Genomic DNA, 27,376 nt, shown 5'->3' with positions numbered 1-27,376 from the left:
TTTTACTATTGGATTGTTTGGCTTTTCTATTTTGATTTGTGAACTAAACCTTTATTATGTGCATTGCCAAAATTTTACTATTCTTTAACTTTTCTTTTCATTGATTAGAAAGTCTTTTGCTGCATGGAAGTTTTGAATTTTGTCAATGTTTTGGTCTTGTTTAGAAAAATTCCCCTAGTTGCAAATTATAAATATATTTTTTTATTTCCTTTTTAACAAATGTCTTTACTGAAATTGATTTCTGTGTGTGATAGGGAAAAGACAGTTTGTTTTACTTTTATTTTTTCACACAGATGAACAGTTAATGCTGTTTTCCCCATTAGTAGGTAAAGCCATGTCTCTTATATCAAGTTATCATGAAAGGGTATGTTTCTGATTCTTTTCTACGTCATTGGTTGTTCGTTTTTCTGTGCCAATATCATGTCTTACTACTACCACTTTGAAATAAAGTGTGGTTTTCCATAGGGCATCTAGTTCTTTGACTTCCAACTTATCTTGCGTACTCTGGCTCTTTTGTACTTCTGCAGCAGTATTCAGAGAGTCTGTCAAGCTTCATGAAAAACCCTTTCGGGTTTTCATTTTATTGCACTGAATTTATATATTACTGTTTTGGAAAACTGACATCTTAACATCTTTCTCTGCCCATGAAATGCTATCTCTTCAATTATTTAGGTTTCCTTGTAAGCTTTTGAATATTTAGACTTATTCCTAGAATCAATAAACCTTTTTTTATTATGTGTTGTCCTTGAAATAATAATTTTAAAAAATTTTGTGATATTTCTATATGAACATAGTTAATTCATGTGGCTTGATATTTAATTCAGCAAATTTGCTAAACTCTGTTAATACAGTTTGTTTATAGATTATCTTGTATTTTATATGTAAATAATTAATCATTTGTGATAAAGAAATAAGTTTTTTTTTTCTTTTTCTTTTTTTTTTTTTGGTTTTGTTTTGGCTATAATCACTAATACATTCTAAAGGCAACTGGTGATTGAATTAGCTTTGTTTTATTTCTTAAAACGGAATATTAATATTTCCATCAAATATGATAGTTGCCATACATATACCTTTTACCAAGTTAAGGAAGTCTTCTTCTAACCCTAGATTGGCAGGTTATCATGAAAGTTGTTTAAATTTACCAAACACATGTCTAATGAGATGATCATTGGGCTTTTTTCTTTCCTTGAATTTGTTCACGTCATGATTTCCATTACCAGATTTTTTAAATGTTAAATCACCTTTGCATTCTGGAATAAATTCTGTTTAGTCACATCTCTCTCTTTCCCTATATAGATCTAGATATATAAATATAGATAATTTTATTTAGGAACTTTTTATTTTTGTTCTCGAATAATACTGGCTGACAATTTATTTCACTCTTTAATCTTTCTTTTGTGCTCATAACATGGGTGTGCTGGCATCATACAAAGATAACCAAATAAACTGAGAATGTAATATCAAGTAATTTTAGGTAGGTTTCAAAACGAATGGAAGTAATGCTGAACCACAGGGAGCTGGAGGCATTGGAGTGAGTGCTTACCAAGGGAAGAGGATTAGACGTCAAGTATGCATGTTCAAATATTAAAAATAAGCATTAAAGAATAGAAATGGAAATGTAACTGGAACCAATTGAAGTAGAAAAGGGAGAATGCAAAAGCTCCATCAGTTCAGTTTTGTCTTTAGTCTGATATTCTTGGATCCGATCCTACTGTGTCCTGTTCTGCTGATTGTCACGCATGTACCCTTCTTGTGTGTTTTTATTCTTTGGGATGATTAATTCATCAGTGAGGCTGACCAGAGAGAATCCTGTGTGGCTGTATTGATGTCTGGCCCTCTGGAGTGGTCTGATGCTTGCTAGTGCCAGGCACGTGGATGTGGGGGTTGGAGGGTGGGCGGAGATATCACAAGCTTTAGGGCTGTGGCTTTTGTTCATTTCTCCTTCTGTGGGTTCTCAGACTTGCAGATCTAACTTCAGATCCCATCTGTGTGTGATTTATAGGCTTGGGGTCTTCATTTCTGAAGGGAGTCTTTTAATTTATTTCCCAACCAGGAGTCTAAATGAGACAAACTTACTTGTTTTCCCCAGTGCACCTGTGTAGATTATGTTTTCTGGTTCACTCTCTTACTGATAGGGAGATCTTCAAGACTCCTAGCTTAGCTCTTGGTCTCAGTTCTAAGTCGCTGTCTCAGTTAAGGCCAAGGGCTCATCTTCTTTTTAATGCCGTGTCTCCATAATGTTGACAGTCTGCTACCAGGGCATCCTGTCACCTCCGTCTGCTGTTCCCTTGGAGCTCAGCAGCACGTCTAAAACACTACTTATATTTTTCTCTAGCATGTCCTAGTGTTTGTTTGTTTTTTTGTCTGTTTTTTTCCATTTCTTCCTTCTGGGCCTGACTCAAAATTCTCTCTGAAAATTCAGCTAATGTGATGTCACTCATAGATACACAGTGTTTTCATTGATTTACTGTTTGTTTTCCATAGTTTTCTTTTTTACATGTCTGTATATCATATTTGCATACATTGTTACTTATACATTGTATAAGAAGTAGTATTTTATGTACTTTTTCAGATAAACTTTAAAAAAAATCTAGTAATTGCATGTTCTTCAACTACTTGGAATATGACTTTCTAACTTCAAACATTTTTGGTTTTATCAGCATTATTTTGTGGCCTGTTTTCTGATTCTAGTGGTGGATCATTCCTTTTTTCTTTTTATTGTTTCTCATTTGAGGCTCTAAAAAAGTGTGAGAAATATTTTTATTGTAATTAGAGACTTAATGACATTTATTAAATTCTGGGCTATCTCTTTTCAATCTTTTTTTGTGAGTGGAAGGGAATGAGGGAGGAAATGTGTGGAAAGTCTGAGTATTTTAGCTTTAAGAACTAGAATTGAATTCCCTGGTAGCTCAGCTGGTAAAGAATCTGCCTGCAATGCAGGAGACCCTGGTTTGGTTCCTGGGTCAGGATGATGCCTGGAGTAGGGATAGGCTACCCACTCCAGTATCCATGGCTTCCCTGGTGGCTCAGACAGTAAGGAATCGACCTGCAATGTGGGAAACCTGGGTTTGATCCCTGGGTCGGGAGGATCCCCTGGAGAAGGAAATGGCTGCCCCCTCCAGCATTCTTGCCTGGAGAATCCCAGGGACAGAGGAGCCTGGTGGGCTACAGTCCGCGGGGTCGAAAAGAGTGGGACACGGCTGAGCAACTAACACTTTCACTGCTGCTGCTGCTGAGTCGCTTCCGTTGTGTCCGACTCTGTGCGACCCCATAGACGGCAGCCCACCAGGCTCCCCCGTCCCTGGGATTCTCCAGGCAAGAACACTGGAGTGGGTTGCCATTTCCTTCTCCAGTTCATGAAAGTGAAAAGTGAAAGTGAAGTCACTCAATCGCATCCGACTCTTAGCAACCCCATGGACTGTAGCCTACCAGGCTCCTCTGTCTATGGGATTTTCCAGGCAAGAGTACTGGAGTGGGGTGCCATTGCCTTCTCTGAACACTTTCACTAGAGATGTCTTATTTTACAAATGAGAAATCGACACTTAGAGATGTTGTGAGACTTAACTGGAGACCAGGTTAGCTGGTGAGCGTCAGAATCAGGAAGAAGTCCTCACCCACTCCATTGTTTTACTTTAACAGAAGTGGGAAACCAAACTGGCTTGATTTAGGTCTTATTACTGGTCCTTTATTCTGCATAGATTAAAATCTCTTTTTAGCCTGTCAGAGTGCATATTTACATTCTTATCTAAATACTTACTAAATCATATAGACTTAATTACTGGTCTGCGAGCTGGTAAGTCTGCGAGCTAAGCATTCCCTTCACTTGGCTAATGAAGATGTAGCTGTCTTTCAAGAGATTAGAGACCACACTGGATGGAACGGGAGTGGCCCCACAGCAGGCACCCAGGTGTATCTTTTTGGTACCCCTGGAAGGCATAGCCCATTGCAGTGCCTTGCCTGTACCTGGCGTTCCAGTAATGTCTGTGAATGTGCCAAGGAACAAAGGAAGTGTGTAACGAAGAGGAACACCCTCTGTGCCTCTTGAGAGTTCAGGCTTGGCAGATTTGTTATGACTTCTTTTGAGATCACATGATAAGGTGAGGTAAATTTCTGAGATTTGGAACATCTGTTCTGCAGAGCAGCCAGTGAGGCCTCCTCCCCCAACCCAATCATCCTGTGATGTAATCGGTAGATGTGAAAAGGGCATGACTGTGGACTTCTCTTTTTAGCGTTGAGGACAGTTTATTTTTGGAATCACTCTGTTTTATTTATGTCTTTGTTTCTTGGGCAGGGTGGAATTCTGTAACTCACTGCAGAGACATTTCTAATTATAGTGATTGAGATTTTGGAATAATGGACTTTAAAAAGTATTTGAGTTTTGTTTGATTATATTCTTGTTTTCCCCTAAATTCTTGCAACACATATTACTTTTCTAAAGAAGAAAGGGAAATCATGTATAGTTTTATCTATATAAATTTCACAAATATTTAAATTTCACAAAATTGTCATTCTTTATGTAGTTTGTTTCCCCCCTATTTTTCCTCTGTTTTCTCCAGTAATATGAAAAGTAGTCATCTTATTTTTAGTATGTTAAGTACTCAATTTGGTGGTTTTTGAATCATGTTTAAACTTATTTTTGAAAATTATTGTTACAACTTAAATAGAATGTTTTGATTTGTGCTTAAGTAATAAAACAGATATTTACATACTTCTCTTCCCCCATTTTTAAGTCTTATCAATGCAGTGATTTTGGGGGCAGTGCTGTCATTTTTCTTATGAAAACATTCATTATGAATCACAATCATTCTTATGTGCCCACTATATATATGTGTATATTTATTGATATTTTAGTGTTACATGTTTTTTATTATCAATACAATGATTTTAATTCCAGATTATTACTGTTTTTACAATAAATATACATTCAAGTTATTTTTGATATTTGCTTTGTTTTATAACCATATGAAGAGTAGTTACTTAGAGTCAGTTATGTTTTGTATATTTTTAATGCTTGCTGCTAGTCTTTTTATTCTATTGTGGTTTTTATTTTTACTTTTTTCATGGCTTACTTGCATTCATATTTTCTTTAGGAAGGAAATGTATATGTTGATCATTCTGAGCTCCCACATCTCAGGACTGTTCTTTATTATCCCCTTATGAGAATTTAAGTATAGGTGGTTGTAGAATTTATGGATCTCAAACACTGTCTCCATATAATGGAGATTTTTTTTTCCCCCAAATTGAAGTACAGTTGAAATAATGGATATTTTGATTGGTTGTATTTGTCCTTTGGAATTCTACAGCAGAAGTTTGGAAATACTGTATTTTCTCTCTTTCTCTCAGTATTTGTTTGCTTTTTGTTTACTTTTTATATTTTTAGAATTTAGAATTTTAACCCTGAGATTCCAAAATCTACCCTAGCTATATCTGAATTTTAGTTGATTTTAATTAATTCCTTTGTAGTTTATGTAAACTTGGATCAGTAACTTGAGGTCTTTCTTTTTAAGCAGTAACTTTTCATATACTTCAAGCTGTGTTACTTAAGCTTTGTCCTAGTCTTAGTTGGAAGAGTAGTTACATTAGGAATTTTTTTTTTTCCCCTGTATGTGCCTTCTTTCCTTTTATCTTATCTCAGACCTTCTCTGAGCACTGAGTAACTTTCCTAAGTATGTTTTCTGCTTGTCATTTCAGTTTTCTGAAATTTTTATACTTCATTTCAGTGCCTGAATTACTGCTTTTAATTCAGAAATGGCTTTTCATCTCTTTGGTGGCCACACTAATGGAGTTCTGATGATGTCCACTGTGTACTTAATACTGGAACCAGTGAATATGCTACTTTACATGGCAAAAGGGACTTTTCATATGTGATGACGTTCCATATTTTGTGTTGGGGAGATTATCCTAGGTTATCTGGGTGGACAAGGATCTTTAAATGTGGAAGATGGAGAAAGAAGTGTCAGTGTTAGAATGTCAGTGTGAAAAGGGCTTGACTTGACTGGTCATTATTGGCTTTGAAGCTGGAATGGGTCCAGGAGACAAGGAATGTGGGCCGTCTCTCCAAATTGGAAAAGACATGAAAAATTCTCTAGAGCCTCTGGAAAGGAACACAGTCCTGCCAACACCTTGATTTAGCCCAGTGAGACCCACTTTGGACTTCTGACCTCCAGGACTATAAGATAATAAATTTGTCTCTTGAAGCTACTAAATTTGTGGCAATTTGTTATGTTAGCAATAGGAGGCTAATATAATCTCTATGGAGTTTTTTCTGGAATATTTTTTTCTGTCTTTACAATGACTTTCTCTATTTTCAGTGCTTGTATCCTAACAAAGCACTTTGAGAATACAAATTAGAAATATAAATCCTGGCATTGAATCCCTTCTCCCTCTGCCCACCCCTCCCCTCCCTTTTTTTTTCATGTATCTGCTTCATGGGGAGGCATTTTGTGTTATTCTTCAGGATGGCCATCTCCTCTGAGTTGCTTTCTCCCCATTGTGTTTGCTAACTTTTTTCCCGTTTGCTTTATCCTTGTAACCATGACTACCTTAATGGCTTATAGTCCACCCAGTCAGAGTTGAATTGGATACTCCCAGAGCTTGATGTGCATTTCTGCCTAAATCCATCAGGTCCTGAAAAAGTAAAGAAGTACTTTCACACTACCTTCCTGAATACCATTGAAGATGCTACCAAAGTCTCCTTTGCTTATTCTCTAGATCTGCTGGTTTTTGTAGATGATAGGAGAAAAGATTTAATGCTTCTTTCAGTTCAGTTCTGTTGTACTAAATCTGGCTAAAATTCCAATTTTTTTCCTCTGGCATTATCTTGCTAAGCTGCTTCAGTCATACGCAGTTCTTTGCTATGGATTGTAGCCCTCCAGGCTCTTCTGTTCATGAGATTCTCCAGGCAAGAGTACTGGTCTCCTTCTCCACAGGAGTTATCGACCTTTGTTATTTTTAATTCCTGGTATATTTTCTATTGCTTTAATATTTAGCTGGTGATTTTATTAAATATTGAATTCTTATCCAGAATGTTCTTGGTATAGAATTTTAAATCTGAAATAGACCTTATGTATAATTTAGTCCACTTTTCTGATTTAACAGATGATAAAACCAAGGTTCAAAAAAATCATGTAATTTATGTCATTAAATATGGTATGCTTTTTATGGTATCACTACTCAATTTTTAAGAGATAAGCGATGGCATAAAACCAGGTCACATGCCATTGCTAAGTAAACACTGGATGCCTTTAGAAGAAATTTGTCAGTTTTATTTATCTTAGTGTACTGTGGCTTAAAAAGACAATACTTTATATTGTAATTATTAATGATACAGTTTTTCTATGTGGGAAAAGCATTGAAGCTGTATATATCACTGCTTGACGTTGTTGGCAGTTAGCATTCAGAAATCGGAATGCTGTGAAATACAACATTTATATTTACATTTTAAAAAATATCCTTTGCAGAAAGGAAACTCTTGAAATGTAGACATTTTTGGAATTAGCTTTAATTTAAAGCAATCAATATATATTTAGCATCTAGTCTGATAGTTGGATGCTATACAACAACGAACAAGAAAGCTAGACCGTCTGCCCTCATGATATTTAGTCCAGTGTGGGGACGTGTCAATAGATAATTAAGCAGTTATTGTACATTGTATGTTGTTATAGGTGTAATTCAGGGAACTGTAGAGGAAGCACCTTGCCAAGACATGGGAAGATCTTGGGAGAACAACTAGAAAGAATAGTATTCAACTGGTACATGAAGAATGAGTATAAAGTGAAACTGGGGAAAAGATTGTTCTAGGCCAGTGGTACTCAAAGTGTGGTCCTTAGACTAGCAACGTAGGTATCACCTGGGCCCCATCTCAGCGCTACTAAATCAGAAATTCTTGGGATGTGGCCATCGAGTTGTGTTTTACAAATGCTCTGGATGCTGATGCAGAAAACTTCCATTCTCAGTGATGCTGAGAACCAGAGGTGAAAGAGTACATTAAACAGGTGAAGCAGAGAGCTTGAAGTCATTAATAACTTGAATTGAGGCAGGAGAGGCAAGAGAGGTCTGATAAAGTGGTTGAAGAGTTTAGATCTTTAACTTATGTGCTCTTCTAAGCCACTGAAACACTTTGAGTAGAGGAACGGTGTGAGCAATTTTGTCTTTTAGAAAGATCACTAGAGAAGAGATTAGTGCTAGGGAGAAAGAACACCTGGGAAACAGGCACAGTAGTATTGCTGGTGGCCGTGAGGGTGGAATAGTAAACAGGTTGAACAGACACTGCTGCTGCTGCTGCTAAGTTGCTTCAGTCGTGTCCGACTCTGTGCGACCCCATAGACGGCAGCCCAACAGGCTCCTCTGTCCCTGGGAATCTCTAGGCAAGAGAACAAATGCTGAGGAAGGAGAATTTACAGGATATGGTTACTAATTGAATGATGAGGATGAGAGAAAAAGGAATTTCCCAGGTTTAGCACTCAGGCCAGTGGAAAGCTAGTGGTTCTCTAGCATAGGGTCACACAGAGTCGGACACGACTGAAGCGACTTAGCATGCATGCATGCATTAGAGAAGGAAATGGCAACCCACTCCAGTGTCCTTGCCTGGAGAATCCCAGGGACGGAGGAGCCTGGTGGGCTGCTGTCTATGGGGTCGCACAGAGTCGGACATGACTGAAGCGACTTAGCAGCAGCAGCAGCCTTGGCAATAGAGACCACAGGAGGAACAAACTGGGGAAGATTTTAAGTTTGAGCTTGGTTTTGAACACAGAGACTATGCAATAGTCAGAGATAATGGTGGGTAATTTGATATTTGCTTAAAGCACGGGAAAGGAATAGGGGTTAAATGTATAGGTATGGGAATATTTGGGCTCCCCAGGTGGGTGAGTGGTAAAGAATCAGCCTGCCAATCCAGGAAATACAGGAAATGTGGGTTTGATCCCTGGGTCGGGAGATCCCCTGGAGAAGGAAATGGCAACCCATTCCAGTATTCTTGCCTGAAAATGTCATGGATAGAGGAGCCTGGCAGGCTATAGTCCTTGGCGTCACAAAGAGTTGGACACGACTGAATGACTGGGCATGGGAATATTTGAGGTGTATTAGATAACTGAAATCTCGGAGGACATTTTTGAAAAATCAGTACAAGCGTGTTAAATGAGAATATAGGGTAGAAATAGTAACATTGCACAGAGGATGGGGAATCTTGGAAATGACTGTGGAGGACCAGCCCAAGAAAGAGGTCAGCACCCAGGAGAATATGATGTTACGAGAGTCAAAGAAAGAGAATTTTCTTAAAAAGAGGCTTCCAGGCATGTGTCTAATGCTCTGAGGGGTTAGTATGGTGAGGACTGAAAAGTTTCCACTGGACCAGCCACCAGATTGGTGCGACTTTGGAAAGTTATGTGAAACTCAAGGATTGGCTAGAGTGGTTTTCATGGGGGGTGGGGGAGGAGAAGCCATATGACAGGTAATTGAGAAACCAGTGTGTGTCCAGTGAGACATAACAGAGAGCAATTGGCCATGAAGGGGAAAGAATCATCAAACCTGGACGTGAACATGAAGTTCTTGTAAGGCTTTCCTTCTGTCTTTGGTAGAGATTAAACCAGCTTGATTATATATAGATAGGAAAGATTCATGGGAGAGAAGACTGAGTGAGGAGGGGGATTGAAGATCTGAGGAAGAGAAAGGAAGCAGTTTATAGAACAAGGTTCTGGAAATAGTAGGGATGGATGGGATTCAGAACACTTGAAGACAAAGGGTATGCCTGCCTTTTCCATTGTAACAGAAGGAGAAGGAAGGAGAGATTCTTGAGTAGCAATTTTAAAGGTAAGAGTTCCAATAAGTTTCCCCTTTTGGCAACTGCTGATGAGAGATGGAAGGTGGGACTCAAGGGAGAATAATAGATAAGTTTAAAATAGTTACTGTGAAGAAGACACAGAATACTAATTAGGGAGAAAATCAGATTTCTTACGGCATTAAAGTCTCAATTGAGGCTGATTCTTTACCACTTGAGCCACAGAGGAAGCCCAAGAATACTGGAGTGGGTAGCCTATCCATTCTGAAGATCTTCCCAACCCAGGAACTGCACCGGGGTCTCTTGCATTGCAGGCGGATTCTTTACCAACTGAGCTATCTGGGAAGCCCACCGGGTATTTTAGATTTCCTCTAACATTTCTCAGAAGCTTTGGCATAAGTATGGAGTAGTGTTAGTTGCTCAGTCATATCTGACTCTTTGCAACCCCATGAACTATAGTCCACCAGGCTCCTCTGTCCATGGGATTCTCCAGGCAAGAACACTGGAGTGGGTTGCCGTGTCCTTCTCCAGGGCATCTTCCCGACCCAGGAACTGAACCCGCATCTCTTGTTTCCTGCGGTGTCAGGAGGGTTCTTTACCGTTACAGGAACCAGTTGTATTCATCCAAGACTGGTTTTAGTCTAAAAAATGGTTACAGAAGTACAGTGGAGCAAGTCGATTAAAAGATAAAGGTCTCTGCTTCTTAACTTGAAATTATAAAAGTCAAGAAGGTCTGAAAGTGGAAGATTGTTTTTCTTAACTCAATGGCACAATGTGCTCTGAATGAATCAATGTGAGGCTACTTACAACCTTTATTTATCAAACTTAGTGTATATGCTCATATTTTAGAGCTTCCAAGGTGGCTCAAGCGGTAAAGAACCTGCCTGCCAATGCAGGAGACACAAGAGATGTGGTTTGATCCCTGGGTCGGGAAGATCCCCTGGAGTAAGAAATGGCAACCCACTCCAATATTCTTGCCTGGAAAATTCCTTGGAGAGAGGAGCCTTGCAGGCTACAGTCCAGGGGGTCTCAGAGTCGGACACGCCTGTGACTAAGCACAACATTCATGTTTTATTTTAGAAATTAATGTGTATCCTTATGGAGTGCTGCCCCAAATTCTGATGGGGCTGTTACATCAGATAAGGATTATGTCCTCTATAACTGTGCTTAGAACCAGCAAATTTGGGGGAACTTCCCTGGCAGTCCAGTGACAGAGACTCTGTGCTTCCACTACAGGGGGTGCGGGTTCCATCTTTGGTTGGGGGACTAAGATCCGACATCCTGGTGGCCAAAAGCAAAAACAAAACCAGAAAGTGTTTAAATTCTGAAGGAAACCTGACCTCAGAGTCTTCAAAAAGAGAATGTGTTCCTGTGTTAGCAAAAAAAGTGGTTGAAATGATATACTATGGAACCTGAGATGGATAAGGAAAAGGGGTAAGATAGGTAATCTACTGGGAAAAAAGTAGGATGCTTAAGGAAATAGATGGCTTCAAAAAACTGCTGTATTGGGGATCAAATGAGAAATAGAGAAGAATGGGAAGTGAGGAACTAGAATGTATAAACTGGAAAGAATGGGAAGAGTAATTAAAATGTAAAGAATATTGAATGTATCAATTATTTCCAAACGGAAACAGTTTTGAATGATTACAAAGTTCAGGGTGTGACCAGGGGAGTGGGCAGCTGAGTTATAGGAATAGAAGGGCATGAGTGATGAGATCAAGAAACTGAGAAGCTAGAAAATTAGATGTTACCCAGAGTAATGGCAAGATTTGAAGTAAAATGAAGCATAAATTCTCAGATCTCCAATGAGGGGTTCTCTGTGGAAGGTACATGAAATACCAAGATGTGTAAGGCAAGGTCCCCACTCTTCCCCTGGAGTGTCATCTTTTTAAGAAACAAGGTGATCAATAATTATACAGCATAGTAAGTGATGATTATAGAAGCATGATCTAAAGTCTGTTGAGTATAAATGAGGAAAGAGACCCTAGATGTCTGGACAAGTCAGGAGACTTAAGCATTCAAGAAGAATCTCACACACTGTTTTGGAGGTTTCTGTGATTGGTAAACATTTATGCACAATCCACGGATATTCAGTAGAATATTTGATCAAAACTAGCGGTTAAACTATATTTGCTTTAAAAAAAACTGTATTTGCTAGATTATTTATCAAATGCATTGCAGTATAAAAAGGTTGGTTGTGAGCTGTCTTCAAAAATTATTCTGCAATTTTAGGAGTCAGGTGAACTTAATTAAGTCTTTAAGAAAGTTGATTTGCTGTGTAATTTTCTAGTTTCTCCTTCATGTTACTTCTTACTCTCTAATTTTATTCTAATAGTTTTATTGACTGCCTATATCATTCTGTTATAAACCTCCTCAATCCATTTTGGATTCAATTAAGAGTTGAAGTAGTTAATAAGCAAATATATTCCAATTGAGGATGTTAAAAATAAGAAAACACATAATAAAACATTAGGACATCAGTCCTGGGTGTTCACTGGAAGGACTGATGTTGAAGCTGAAACTCCAACACTTGGCCACCTGATGCGAAACCTGACTCATTCGAAAAGGCCCTGATGCTGGGAAAGACTGAAGGCAGGAGGAGAAGGGGATGACAGAAGATGAGATGGTTGGGTGGCATCAACGACACAATGGACATGGGTTTGGGTGAACTCTGGGAGTTGGTGATGGACAGCGAGGCCTGGCGTGCTGCGGTTCATGGGGTCGCAAAGAGTCAGACATGACTGAGCAGCTGAACTGAACTGAATCACTCATTATCATTTTAAAAGATATGCTTTAGAAAAGTGTCCAAATAGCAACTGCTCTTTGAAGGTTACACTAGGTAATATAATTTTTATGTCCTCCAAAAAGAAAAAAGTTCTCAAACATAGATGTGTTGATAAATGCCATTCTGGGGTAAGTAGTTGTGGGGATAGACAGTGCTGACCACAGGAATGTTGAACAGCAAACGCTGGCTTTGGGCAAAGAAGCTTTGATGCATAGTGACCTCTTTGAAATGTTGGCACTGATAGTTCCTGTGGGGACTTAACGTTACAAGATGCCTGACACAGATTGAACACGCTATGTGAGAACAGAAATGCAGAATAATAGGGCAATAATACCCAATCTATAAACCAACTGTGTTTACAGATTCCCTAAATAACAGGTCAAAATAGATTGCACTGTGATAAATATTCCAGTTGCAACACTCTTGCAAAATTCTCATCTGTCTCATATATTTTAAGCACGATTTCTGGGTCGTGTGGCTTTTCTAGTAGACTTCAATGATGTGCAACCACCAAGCACAGACCTTGTCATTTATTTAACTCCAACTCTCTTTAATCTTGGGGACAGTGAAACTGTAAGAAATCTTGGGGTTTCAACATAATCATAGAACATTACAGAGAGTCAGATTTTCAAATTCTTTGCTTATGGCTTTTTGGGGGCCACATTTACCATAGAAGCTTGCTTTATCTATACATCTTTAAATTTGGATCTGTGGTTTTTCGCTTTTTCTCATCTTTCTTCCTTTCTCTTTTAGTTCACAGCCATGAATGAACCGCAGTGCTTCTACAACGAGTCCATCGCCTTCTTTTATAACCGGAGTGGAAAGTATCTCGCCACGGAATGGAACACAGTCAGCAAGCTGGTGATGGGGCTTGGAATCACCGTCTGTATCTTCATCATGTTGGCCAACCTCCTGGTCATGGTGGCGATCTATGTCAACCGCCGCTTCCATTTTCCTATTTATTACTTAATGGCGAATCTGGCTGCTGCGGACTTCTTTGCTGGGTTGGCCTACTTCTACCTAATGTTCAACACAGGACCTAATACTCGGAGACTGACTGTCAGCACGTGGCTCCTGCGTCAGGGCCTCATTGACACCAGCCTGACGGCCTCGGTGGCCAACCTCCTGGCCATTGCAATTGAGAGGCACATCACAGTTTTCCGTATGCAGCTGCACACGCGGATGAGCAATCGGCGCGTGGTGGTGGTGATTGTGGTCATCTGGACCATGGCCATCGTCATGGGGGCGATTCCCAGTGTGGGTTGGAACTGCATTTGTGATATTGAAAATTGTTCCAACATGGCGCCCCTCTACAGCGACTCTTACTTGGTCTTCTGGGCCATTTTCAACTTGGTGACCTTTGTCGTCATGGTGGTTCTGTATGCTCATATCTTTGGCTATGTTCGCCAGAGGACTATGAGGATGTCTCGGCATAGTTCTGGACCCCGACGGAATCGGGATACCATGATGAGTCTTCTGAAGACCGTGGTCATTGTCCTTGGTGAGTTACCGTAAACAAACCAGATCAGTTTATGGTAGGGATAAAACAACAGTGTGAACCTCCACGAGGTGTGAACATTCCATGCAGGAATTACAAGGGGACAAGGCATCTTTATAGCAAAGGTTTATGATAAAGTCAGCATCCCGGTCTTCCTATAATTACAGAATTGGTCTCAGGGAAGTAATGTCTTAGTGATGTGATACAAATGGTGATGATGGGGAAGATCTTATTAACAAGTTTGGCTATCAAGTATTGCCAAACACTTGCTTTTAAAAGGTTTTATTACAGCCCCGATTATGGAACTTTTGTCCATAGTCTGTTTATTACAAATTCCCAGAAAGTATTTTTAGTCTCTTAGGAATATTCTTTCATATATAGTCATTTTTATGAGTCTGTTTCCTAGTAAGACATCTTTCACATTCAGTCATTGCTACTGCATGCACATAGGTAAGTACATCAAGATTTTTATATATTTATTGCACAAAATTGTTTAGCATTAATGCCATCTGTGACAGTCATCTTCATGAAAACTTATTTTTTTCCCATTAATTGTCTGTTTTTAATTGTTGTTGTTTAGTTGCTAAGTCATGTCCTACTCTTTGTGACCCCATGAACTGCAGCACGCCAGGCTTCCCTGTCCTTTACCATCTCCCAGAGTCTGCTCAAACTCATGTCCATTGAGCCTGTTTTTAGTGGTGAAAGTTAATTCATCTTTCAAGATGAAAAACAAGGTTTTATTCTTTTATGTGATGTATACTGGAATATTTTGTCTTTAAATAACTATTATTTTTCCTGGATGAAAAATTCATGGTTAGTGATCCAGAGGAATATAGTTATTCATTTATGTTTTCAGAAAAGAGTTAAAAGAACACCTCATAACTTCTAGGCCTTGTGCTGACTCCTGGAAATGTGTCTATGAAGAAGAAACACACAGAATATTTCTTTTGGATCTTGAAGTGAAGTGAAGTGAAGTCGCTCAGTCGTGTCCGACTCTTTGCGACCCCATGGGCTATAGCCTACCAGGCTCCTCTGTCCATGGGATTTTCCAGGTAATAGTCCTGGAGTGGATTGCCATTTCCTTCTCCAAGGAATCTTCCCAACCCAGGGATCGAACCTGGGTCTCCCGCATTGTAGACAGACACTTTACTGTCTGAGCCCTTTAAAAGTTCATCCATTGAGCATTTTAAATAATTACCCTCTGGAATTACATTTTCTCCATAGACTGTATTCAAGTTGCTGTTTCATCACATTAAAAAATATATTTTTAAAAAATATTAAGCATTTCATCTTTCTCCATGAAAATTCAGTGGCAAGTTCCTCTATTGCTCTTTACTCCAGTTTGTAAAGCAGGGTTGAGTGGATGGAACCTGGGATTATGTGGATCCTCTGAAATGCTGGAGCAATGTTAATTTTAGCTATGGGAAAGAGAGCCCTAATTACGGCTCTCAGGATAAAGACCAGGTCTTGGGATTGTCGACACAACCAAAGGCCTGACACTATGACTAACTGGCACCCCCATCACCTCAGATGTGAAATTATCTTTTTCCATCAAACAAAGTTCAATTGAAGTACAAAAATGGTTTCCGTCTGTGTTTAATTATCAACAAAAGTCCTGTGCTTTCCTGTGCTAGATACATTCTCCATGGTAGAGATGAAACATGAAACATGGATGCTGGTTTTTTTTTTTAATTATTATTAAATAACGTGAGATATTTCACTTCTGTATTGACTCAGGTATTCGTTTACTGCTGATCTGAGTATTGGTTGAAATTTTTCATATGCATGCACTTTTTCTACTTTTATCTCAAGTACTGCTCATAGTTCATAGAACGACCAACAGAAAATAACTAGTGAACTTGGACTATGAACCTGCCAAGTTCTTGCTTTAATTTTGACCTTTGTATAGTGCCTAGCATTTTCCAGTGTGTAATATGCTTAATGATTCATATAAAGTTAACTTTTGGGCCTGATTGGGTGATTTTGCAGGTTAAATGAGAACTACTTTGAGGGTTTATGGAGCAACAGTTTCAGGACACAATGGTCCTAAGTGGCTCTTCTGCCCCACCACACCAACCCCTAATGTAAAAGTAACAGATATCACGCTACCCTCTAAGGTTAAACTGGTGAACTCTACAAAGATTGGATATATGTGGCTGCCTCTGAAATAAGTGGCACTATTTCTATAGGTGTATGATGGAGGAAATTTTAGAACATGGAAAACGTCAATCAGGGTGATAGGTGAAGAAATTTGGTGAGACAAGATAGTGTATGGGATTGTAGTAGAGGAAGGAGACATTTGAAAAGTGGACTTTAGACTTTTGGAGAAAAGGGGTGAGAATGGGAGAATAGGTAATTTACAACCCTAAACATTCCCGGGGGTTTTTTTGTCAATGTGGTGCCTGGATCCCATTCATACAGCATACTCCCCTGCTTGAATTTTATGTAGTCATGCTTGCCAAGAGATGAGTTGGTCTGTAGGAACAAAAATTCTAGTCTACTCGAAGCTCTTCTCATTGTAAATTAGGTTATTGACAATCAGGTATTTTTGTAGTGCACATTTGGGTTTTTAATATGTCTTTCTGCCAAATTGTCAACTTTGCAACTTTGGGCAGGGATTGTAATGATGTGTTGTCCATTTTCTCCACATTTCCGTTTGTAGGATCTGGTGCAAAGTAGGTGCTTGTCAAGTAACTGTTGAATAAATGAATGTGGTGACAAAACTAAATTTCCAAGCCTTCAAAACTGAGGACCAGAAGAAGCCAGAGTGAATTCACTAAGTTGATGCCATTTTGTTTAGTCGTGTGGCAGAAGCCAAGACTGGTTACATCCCTGTCACATTTTATGCCTTCCCATCAAATATTTACTACAGCTAGGAAAGTGACCACAGTGGCTGCTCAGTAAATAATTGCTTATTCATTTATTCTGGTGATGACTATGGTTTGATTTAACTGTGTCAAACCTTCAGTTTGTATTTCACCATGTCAGAGTGACCTCTGGGTTTTAGACTTATTTAGTTCAGTAAACCAATGTTTATTGGTTATTTATCCTTCAGTTAAAAGGATTTGTTGGTCGACAAGTCAAATTGCTAGGAGTCAACATAAAATAAAAGGGTCTTTGAGATTTATGATGGCAATACTAGTAGCAGTTTTGAAGCTGCTCTTGAGTGAGTACTAGATCTTAATAGTTTTATTTGTAAAACACATATAGCGTTTAAATCATGTGCCAAGCTATATTATCTTGTTTGTTAGCTTCATTATCCAGAGGTGGAAACTGAGGCACAGGGACATTAGGTAATTTGCCCAAGGTCACACAGCTGGTTAAGTACAGGAACTAGGATATTTTCAGGCAGTCTGTTTCCAGAACCCATGTGTTTTTTACCTCCATTCTATTCCTGCCTCTGTAATACCAACAGCTACTGGAACATGCTAGATGGAGATACAAAGCTTGAGCAACACTGTGCTGGTGCATTGAAACATTGTAATCCCATTTGTTTCTGTTGATACTGCCTAGTTGCCTGTGCTCTGTTTCCTGGGTAGAAGAAAGCTTTCAGGGAGCATGCCTTTCCTCCTTTTTTTTCTGATGCTGCCCCTTACGACTCTCATCTCGTAGGCTCTTTTTCGTTGTTTGGTGTTGGAGCATCAGTCACTGACAGCTTCTGATTAAGGGAGTGTTTAGCTCAAGGTGTAGTTAACTTGAAGGTTCATTGTCCTAGTATGAGGTCATGTTATCCTTTCCCCAGGCTTGAATTCTCCCCACTTGACATTTTACCAAGAATTCCTTTTGAGTTTGTTCCACAGTTGATTCAGAATGGCAGTCAAGTTCTTCCTTATTTGACCACACTCTATCTTGAGTTATAAGTCCTTGCCTTTCTTGCTGTGTTCTTTGTGATGGGGACACTTCTGTTGGGCATAATTAGAGAAGAGGGAAACCAGGATTTGGAAAGAGAAAATAATGGTTATGGTGTGGAGCTTTTTGCATTGTAATCGTGGGAGAGAGTGAGGAACATAAAGCAAAATAAATCCAGGTGGAGCCTGTCTCTTTGGAGAAGAAGAGAGAGACACTGTTTTTCTAGTTGGATCCCTTCTGGCTTGAAATGATCACCACTGAAGCTAAACGACTGTGCCTTACACCAAGGAGAGCCCATTGTTTTCTTGTTCCTGTGATGAAAGATAATTCAGCAAATACCCTATAAGCAAATCATTATGTACTTCTGTGTTCAATTTAATTCAACAAACATATTGTTGAGTTGTTAAATATGTACTAAGGGATAAAAAGATGAATAAGGTAAACACCATTTTTTAAAAATTGAGACAACATTGGTTTATAATATTATGTAAGTTTCATGTGGTACAGCAGTATATTTATACAGCATGCTCACTACCAAAAATTTAGTTTCCATCTGTCACCATACTGTTGATCTCTTATCCATTTCACCCTCTTCCCCACTCCTTCCCCTCTGGTAACCATTACTTTAGTTCCGCAATAAATGAAATCATATATTTGTCTTTCTCTGGCTTACTCCACTTAGAATAATACCTTCAAGGTCCATCCATGTTATAAATAACAAAATATCATCTTTTTTTTTATAGCTGAGTAGTATTCCGTTGTGTCTGATACTACATCTTCCTTATCCAGCCATCTATTGATGGGCACTTGGATTGTTTTCATATCTTGGCTATGTAAATAACGTTGTGTTGAACATAGTGGTACACATATCTTTTAAAATTAGTGTCTTTTTATTCTTTGGATAAACACCCCGGAGTCGGATAACTGCATCATATGGTAGTTCTACTTTTAATTTTTTGAGGAATCTCCACACTGGTTTTCATAGTGACTGTACCAATTTCCATTCCCACCAACAATGTAGGAGGGTTCCCTTTTCTCCGCATCTTCTCCAATACTTGTTATTTCTTTCCTTTTTGATAATAGTCACTCTGACAGCCAAGAGGTAATATCTTATTGTGGTTTTGATTTACATTTCTCTAATAATTAGTGATCTGAACATCTTTTCATGTGTCTGTTGACTATCTGTCTTCTGGAAGAATGTCTGTTCAGGTCCTCTGCCCATTTTTAAATCAGACTTTGTTGTTGTTGAGTTGTGTGAGTATTTTTATATATTTTGGGTATTGACTCCTTATCAGATTTATCATTTGCAAGTATCTTCTACCATTCAGTAAAATGTTTTCATCCCTGGTGACTCAGAGGGTTAAGTGTCTCCCTGTAATGCGGGAAACCCAGGTTCGATCCCTGGATCAGAACGATCCCCTGGAGAATGAAATGGCAACCCACTCCAGTATTTTTGCCTGGAGAATCCCATGGATGGAGGAGCCTGGAAGGGTATAGTTCCCAGGGTTGCAGAGCTGGACATGACTGACCAACTTCACTTTCTTTCTCTTCCTACCATTCAGTAGGTTGTCTTTTTGTATTGTTGATGGTTTCCTTTGCTGTGCAGCTTTTTAGTTTAATGTAATCCTCCTTTTTAGTTTGATGTAATCCTACTTGTTTATTTTTGCTTTTATAATCCATTCTTTACTGAGCTTACAGTGTATTAGAGGAGACTAAGAGAGAGTTGCAAAAGCAGTGGGACCCACATGCTAGTTGATGTCTGGGCAGAGTGGAGGGAAAGGAGGGCTCCCAGAGGAGGCAGTGTTGAGTTCAATCTTGATGTATGTGGAGGAGTTTGTCTTCCTATAAGGTGGGGGTTGAAGAGAAGCTCAGCAAAAACTTACCTCTGGGGAACTGGAAATAGTTGGGTGTGATCACCATGTGGTGGGTATGCTGGATAGATTTTTTGACTCAGAGTCAGCATAGCGTTTGAGTTTCAGCCTTTAGGTGATCAGAGGTGCTGCAGGAGTCCCTGAGATAAAGAATACCAGTTCCTTGTAGGGGTAACCATATAATGTAGCGTCCAAACTGTGTGACCCTTTTGGTAGTGAGAAGAGACACTAACTGGGACACTGAGACAACAAGCATAAACCGAGACTAGTCTGGTCAACCCAGACTACGGTGGCCCTCTTTCCAGACCATGCTTTCTGTTTGTTTATATTCCTTTTAGGTTTTCTTTTGGCTTTTTAAATGTAGAGCTTGACACTGGACTTGTTCCACTGTGTAAGGATAGTAAAGAACAACTTCTCCTTTTTTTTTTTTTTTTAATATAGCAAGGACTGTCCAGAATTAGAATTAAGACTGAGTGACTTCACTTTCACTTTTCACGTTCATGCAGTGGAGAAGGAAATGACAACCCACTCCAGTGTTCTTGCCTGGAGAATCCCAGGGACGGGGGAGCCTGGTGGGCTGCCGTCTATGGGGTCGCACAGAGTTGGACACGACTGAAGCGACTTAGCAGCAGCAGAGCTGAAAACAAAAATCACAGTATGTCTTTCAAAAAATCACACTATCCAACTTCCCAATCTTACAAATAAAGAGACTGAAGCTTCCAAGTTAATTGAGAAATTTAAGTCTGTGTTAGCTGGTGGCTCAAACCAAGAAGTGGGCTCACTCCCAGGTAGGTGCTGTTCCCCTTGCCGAGGTCTCCAGCTTGTTCAGTTCCACCCACACTTTCCATCATTTTCTTGCTTGTGAACATCAGCATGTATTTATGTGGCTACCCAGGGTTAGGTGTAAACTGTGTGGCTATAAAGATACCTGGAACCCACAGAAAGGGTCCTCTGGAATTTGGCTTTATTATAAACAATGGGTGATCTCTGAAATGAAGTGTTAACAAGAGTCATTGGAAACTGAATTACTGGCACATTATATAGTTTTTACACATATTACCCTCCTGTTTGCTTTATTAAGGAGAGCATTGTATTAGTTTCTCATTTATCTTGGTTTTTATCGTTTATATTTTCCTGTGTATGTATGTGTTTTCTCCACTTACATTCATTGAGGCAAGATGCCTCTGGAATCTAATCCTGACTTGTCATTAACTCTGGGTGATTCTGGGCAGGTCACCTTCTGCAGTCATTTCTCTGTACCTTCATCTGTAGGATGGAGTTGGCTGATTTGATTTCCAAGGTTATTTAGAGTTCTATTTAGAAATATATATTCAAATGATAAGGACATAACTACCGTGGATCGGCCACGTAGAATTTTCTGTTGGAAAACACAGAACTGGAATTGAAGTAAAAGCAAGGAATTATGACTTTTCTTTATATCAGCTTTAGAGTAATTGGCTTTAGATGTACTCTCCCCCCATTAAAGGGGATGGTATGCCTACAGGGGAGAGTCTCAAAGAAATGATTTTTTCAAACATGACTCTGCAGTAGAGAACTGTGCAGCCAGAAGGGAAGGTTTCCCAGTCAGTCCTGTCAGGGAAGGGGCTGGACACAGGAGCCTCTTATTCCCTGGCCACAGGTGACGAACTGCACATCCTGTTGCTCTGAAGAGGAACCAGAGCTACCCTGAGTCTCCTCAGGTCCCTGTGGCGTCCCTGTTAAGGCCCCTTTGAGGAAGGGCCTGGGAGGCCATTCATGAGAGCCTCCGTTGTTGGGTCAGCCACGGGCTGGTTGGCACCATGGGTGTGGTCAGGAGAGAGTTCCCGCGGAAGCCCCACAGCGCTGCCCAGACCCCAAATCCTGGGCCCGGTCAAACAAGAAAACAACTTTCAAATACCAGCTCTTTGTACCCTTTTGTTGCCCAAATCCATTCAAATATTTTTACTCATAAGAAACTTTTAAAACAGACACAGAAAACAAAAATACCGCATGAACCTAACAGAGTTCCTTCTGAGGTGTGGACACAGCAGGCGGAACACGGAGCTCCTTCTTATTTTAGGTTTGATGAGAGTGACTCAGACCTCATCTGGCCGGGATGCCTGTCGGTCCAGAATGGAGGCTACCCAGTCCTTTGTCCTTACCCTTAAAGGTCATAGCAGATGCCAAGGTTTCCTGAAGGAATTGTGGTAGCCCCGGGAATCACTGTTGCTTGGGGCTTGAGAGCTTTGTTTTGGAATAAAATAGGCCAGAGTTTAGAATTTGAATCCCCACTCCTCACTTTTTAGTTTCATGGCCTTGAGAAGATGACTGAATTCTGAGCCTCAGTTTCAGAATTAACATAGGGGTGGTAGGACTTTTCTATATGAAGCGACTGTGAGCACTGGAATGAAGTAATTTCTGTGAAGCACTCTTAGCACAGGATCTGGCTAATGTACGACACTATATTGTTATTACCATGAGGTCTTGTCTGCATGTGTATTTTCTGCCCCTATCCCCGCCCTGCCATCTCCCTCTTCTCTCTGATGTACCCCTCTCATCTACACATCAGCATACATACAATAGTGGATTTGGTGGCTGTGATGATGCTTCATTTCTATGACACGGTATAAAGATATTGTTATGGTTTAGCAGCTGTTAGCTCTAATAACAGACTGTAAATTTTATTCTAAGTGGCCTTTGCTTTTCCAAAGATGTATCTGTACTTTAGAGTTGCCTGGACTTCCCTGGTGGCTCAAACAGTAAAGCGTCTGTCTACAATGTGGGAGACCCGGGTTCGATCCCTGGGTCGGGAAGATCCCCTGGAGAAGGAAATGGCAATCTACTCCAGTACTGTTGCCTGGAAAATCCCATGGACAGAGGAGCCTGGTAGGCTACAGCCCATGGGGTCGCAAAGAGTCGGACACGACTGAGCGACTTTACCTTACCTTACCTTAGAGTCGCCTGCATCTTATTTGTTGAGCCTCAGGCCCTATGTATGAAAAGTCCTGCTAGCCCCAGAAGAAATGACAGTTTTGCCCTAGTAACCCTCTGGATATTTCCAGATTAAGTAGTTAAATAGTGTTGACTGTTAAAATGAGTTTTTAAATAGAACAGGCTATTTTGTCAATGTCTCTTAGAAGGGTCATCAGCTCCTTCCGGTGGACCTGTCATGCTTAGGGCACAGCTGGCCACCATCCATCATTTAGGGCCCTGTTCTGTTTTCTTCTGATCCACTTTGAGAGACCGTGTCTGACATAAATGAAAGAAATGGCAAGTGGATAGGGTCATGAGTCCTTATTGTTGTTCCCCAACTTAATGTGTGACTACTTCCAATGGGTGGGTCCCATGACTGTCCACCTAGAAAGGAAAAGATATTTATCTCCCCTTCTAATCTCTCACTGCTACTTCATCTGTTTCTGGAATATTCTTATGGGAATTCAGTGATCACAAGGCTTTATCTTATTTCCCATCTCTGGAACAGGGCCTACCTAGCACTTGGAAAAGTCTAAATACTTACTGAATGAATAAATGAACTATATCTTTTTTTCTGGATGGAGTTTTATAGGTTCCCTAGTAACAATAGAAGGATACCTATGTTGCTTGAAAGTGAAAGTATTAGTCGCTCAGTCGTGTCCTACTCTTTGTGATCCCATGGACATCTGCCAGGATCCTCTGTCCATGGGATTCTCTAGGCAAGAATACAGAGTGGGTTGCCATTCACTTCTCCAAAAGATCTTGCCCACCCAGGGAACGAACCTGGGTCTCCTGCACTGCCTTACCGTCTGAGCCACCAGGGAAGCCCATTGCTTGAAATTTAATGCAATTTAATACTGAGTCTCATTGAAAAGAATATTTGTTAAAAGATAGTTATAATTAGGCAGTTCCACATCCTGCCTGTCCATGACATTTCTTTAGGTTAAGTACTAGTATGACCTTGTAAATAATAGTTTATTTTGTTAATAAACATATATGAAATGTCTACTTGGGCCTTTGTTAAGTAGTAAGGATGTAGAGGTCAATGAAAATATGGATTCTGTTCTCAAGGGACCCTCATTATTTAGGAGCTCATAATAGATAATTTAAATAAATAAAGACAATATAATTTGGTAAGTAAAATATGAAAAGTGCTGTGGGAGTGCTGATGTCTCATTAGGCAAAATCAGGAAACTCACTGATGAAGGGGTTAGAGGAGTAACATCTTTGGTGATGTTATTCATGTTCTCCATGTGAACCCAGCAAAGGAATTACTTCTATTAGGTATTCTGTGCACTCTGAATTGAATTAAGTGTTCTTACTTCCCTATATTGCAATTATTACGTTGCTTAGATATGGAAATAACCCCTGTTCAGCTTTGGTGGGAGGGGAAGCTTGTTTGATTTTAAGACATTGTGCTTATAATTTTATTCCTTGCATTTTGCACTATATAATTCATTTTTTGAGTTGACTGTAGTTAATCAGATTCACGTTAAATTGATTATGAAGTAAATGAGTTTGAATGGTTACTAACCTATAAGGGAAGGGCTATTTCTGTGTGTGCAAATTAACAATTTGTATAAAGTAAGAAGGGCTCTGTAGTGACATGTGTTTTAGGACTTGAAAGGTCATTGCCCGGAGATGTGGACACCTACACTTATGATAAGTGTAGGGATGAAAATTTGCCAAATTTAGCAAATAAAAATAATTGCACGGGCATACTTACACTAACAAAAGTATTCACTGTCTGAAATTCAGTTGGCATTTTGTATTTTATCTGGCAATCCCAATACACACAGCATTCAATGGGAAATAAAGTGTTTTAGATGGCAATCAACCCTCTATACATAGGTTTGTTGTTTTTTTTTTTTTTTTTTGCTTTGTACTACAGGTTTAACTGTACCCTGGAGGTCAGTTTAAGTACACAGGGATTTCACTTACTTAATATTTCTGATTTTTATTTTGAGTTGTCTGGAAATAAAGGGACATATCTGGTTTATAGAATCTTATACCTGTTTCTCTGAAATTATGTTTACGAAAAGGTAATGTATACCTCCAGTTCAAAATGAAACTCGTCTCTCCTTTTACATATACTTTGTCATGTTCTTTGAAAAAACACTGTAACAATGTGTTTTTCCATAGAAATAATCTTTTTTTTCTTGTGTCTGTACCTTTTTTTTTTCTTTAAGCCCTAAGCTAGAGCCTTATGCTCCAAGAAGCTACTTTTTATTCATGTATTTTAGTGAAGATGATACTGTCTAGACTAAGTGTGGTCATGGCTTTACTTAAACCCTGGCTGGTCTTCTCTGCCCATAGAGGAGTTATTATAATGATCCAAAGCAAATACAAAGTTCTAAGAGGGTGACAGAGCAATAACAGGGTCTTTTTGAAGAAGTGGGATTTAGTCTGGCATTGGGAGACTGGAAATTCATGGCTTCACCTATTTATCCTGCCCAAGTAGACTTTTTGTTGACACAAAGAGCACTGCATTTTAAGTAGGGTTTTCCATGAGTTCATTCTAAATGGGTATTTCTCCACTTCAGAAAGCTTCTCTTCATGTGGCAGTCAGGGATTCGTTTGCTTGAGTTATTTTCCTTTCTCCGCGGAGGCGGGGAGAGAGAAGATAGTCGCTCAGGAGTCCAGCCTTATAGGACCTGCCCAGGAAACTGACGAGGTGGAAAGCTGACAAGCGTTTGCGTTTGCTGCGGCCAGGCTAGCGAGTGATTCACCCATGATTTGCTGAAGGGATTTGCTTTGCTAACCTTGCTGAGCACGTGATACCCGGGAATGCTCCTTTGTATAATTGCCCCTGATCCAGAGGAGATGCCTAGCCATAAATCGAAGCACTGGAACCTGAGTTTCTGAATGAAAACAGGGGAAGCCTGTATTTGGACATCCTGCAAAGGCCATATATAATGATCAAATAAACGAGTTGTAGAGATTAGAGCACTAGCTTTATTTAATTTGGCAAATTCTTATGTCTTGGGAAAAATGAAGATGTTTTAATTAAAAAACACTATTTCTAAGCACCTTGCTAATTCTATTGTACTCCAATGTATCTACAAATACTAAATGCCATATACATCAAATTAGAATACTCAGTCTGACTGTAGTATAGATACTTACATTGCTGTGCTAAGATAAGATAGTAAGGTTGATATAATTTCATAATGAAATTTCTTAATATTTTAGTTTAATCTGAATTGGTTCTACAGCTTTTAAAGGCCAGAAATCTATCACTAAAGCATACATACATTTGAAAGACATGAGAAGCAGGAACAGAATAAAATTGAAAATAGAATTTGAAAATGCATTCATTTATATATCTTGATTTGTCTATAATGTATCAAATAGTAAATGATTTATTGCTGTTACATTACAATGTGATGTATGGTCAATGCTCCCGGAGTTCACTCAAACTCATGTCCATTGAGTCATTGATGCCATCCAACCATCTCATCCTCTGTCATCCTCTTCTCCTCTGCCTTCAATCTTTCCCAGCATCAGGGTCTTTTCAGATGAGTCAGTTCTTTGCATCAGGTGGCCAAAGTATTGGAGTTTTAGCTTCATCATCAGTCCTTCCAATGAATATTCAGGACTGATTTCCTTTAGGATGGACTGGCTGGATCTCCTTGCAGTCCAAGGGACTCTCAAGAGTCTTCTCCAACACCACAGTTCAAAAGCATCAATTCTTCAGTGCTCAGCTTTCTTTATAGTCCAACTCTCCCATCCATAGATAACTACTGGAAAAGCCATAGCTTTGACTAGATGGGCCTTTGTTGGCAAAGTAATGTCTGCTTTTTAATATACTGTCTAGATTGGTCATAACTTTTATTCCAAGGCTCAAGCATCTTTTAATTTGGCTGCAGTCACCATCTGCAGTGATTTTGGAGCCCCTCAAATTAAAGCCTGTCACTGTTTCCACTCTCTTTGCCATGTAGTGATGGGCCCAGATGCCATGATCTTAGTTTTCTGAATGTTGAGTTTTAAGCCAACTTTTTCACTCTTTCACTATCATCAAGAGGCTCTTCAGTTCTTCTTCGCTTTCTGCCATAAGGGTGGTATCATCTGCATATCTAAGGTTATTGATATTTCTCCTGGCAATCTTGATTCCAGCTTGTGCTTCCTCCAGCCCAGTGTTTCTCATGATGTACTCTGCATATAAGTTAAATAGGCAGGGTGACAATATACAGCCTTGACGTACTCCTTTTCCTATTTGGAACCAGTCTGTTGTTCCATGTCCAGTTCTAACTGTTGCTTCCTGACTTGCATACAGGTTTCTCAAGAGGCAGGTCAGGTGGTCTACTTTGCCTCAAATCTATATTATATAAAAATTTAAGGAAGCATCTTAAACTCTGAATTTCTGTTCCCCTTTACCCCAGATACTGATAGTATATTGTTTGATAATCTTATATGATAGTGCCTGTGGAAGTGTCACAGAAATGTTAGCTATGAATGTTTTTGCAGCTGCTGCTTCTAGAGCACTGATGAAGGAAAATAAAAGTTTGGACTGCTAAGCATGAAATGTGATGGAGTGTGGTTGGAAAGGCATTAACTGTATTCTTACTCTAGATTTGCCGCTCACTGATTGGTGTGACTTTGGGCAACCCACGTAACCTTTATGACCGTTTCTTCATCTGTTCCAT

At 39.5% G+C, this 27,376-nt stretch overlaps 1 protein-coding gene across 2 annotated transcripts in view; it reads left to right on the top strand.

Moving 5' to 3' along the window:
• Positions 1–27,376, top strand: part of LPAR1 (lysophosphatidic acid receptor 1) — a 161,743-nt gene that overhangs the window by 85,924 nt on the left and 48,443 nt on the right. For both annotated transcript variants that reach the window (XM_040238574.1, XM_040238565.1), the window contains exon 3: positions 13,314–14,061. In XM_040238574.1, coding sequence (XP_040094508.1) covers positions 13,314–14,061 — 748 coding nt within the window. The remainder of the gene's footprint in view (positions 1–13,313; positions 14,062–27,376) is intronic.

This window comes from Oryx dammah, unplaced genomic scaffold, assembly GCF_014754425.2.
Source record: "Oryx dammah isolate SB20612 unplaced genomic scaffold, SCBI_Odam_1.1 HiC_scaffold_1, whole genome shotgun sequence".
NCBI lineage: Eukaryota > Metazoa > Chordata > Mammalia > Artiodactyla > Bovidae > Oryx > Oryx dammah.
The sequence above is the reverse complement of the archived record's forward strand: the minus strand, read 5'-3'. Positions and strand labels throughout refer to the sequence as shown.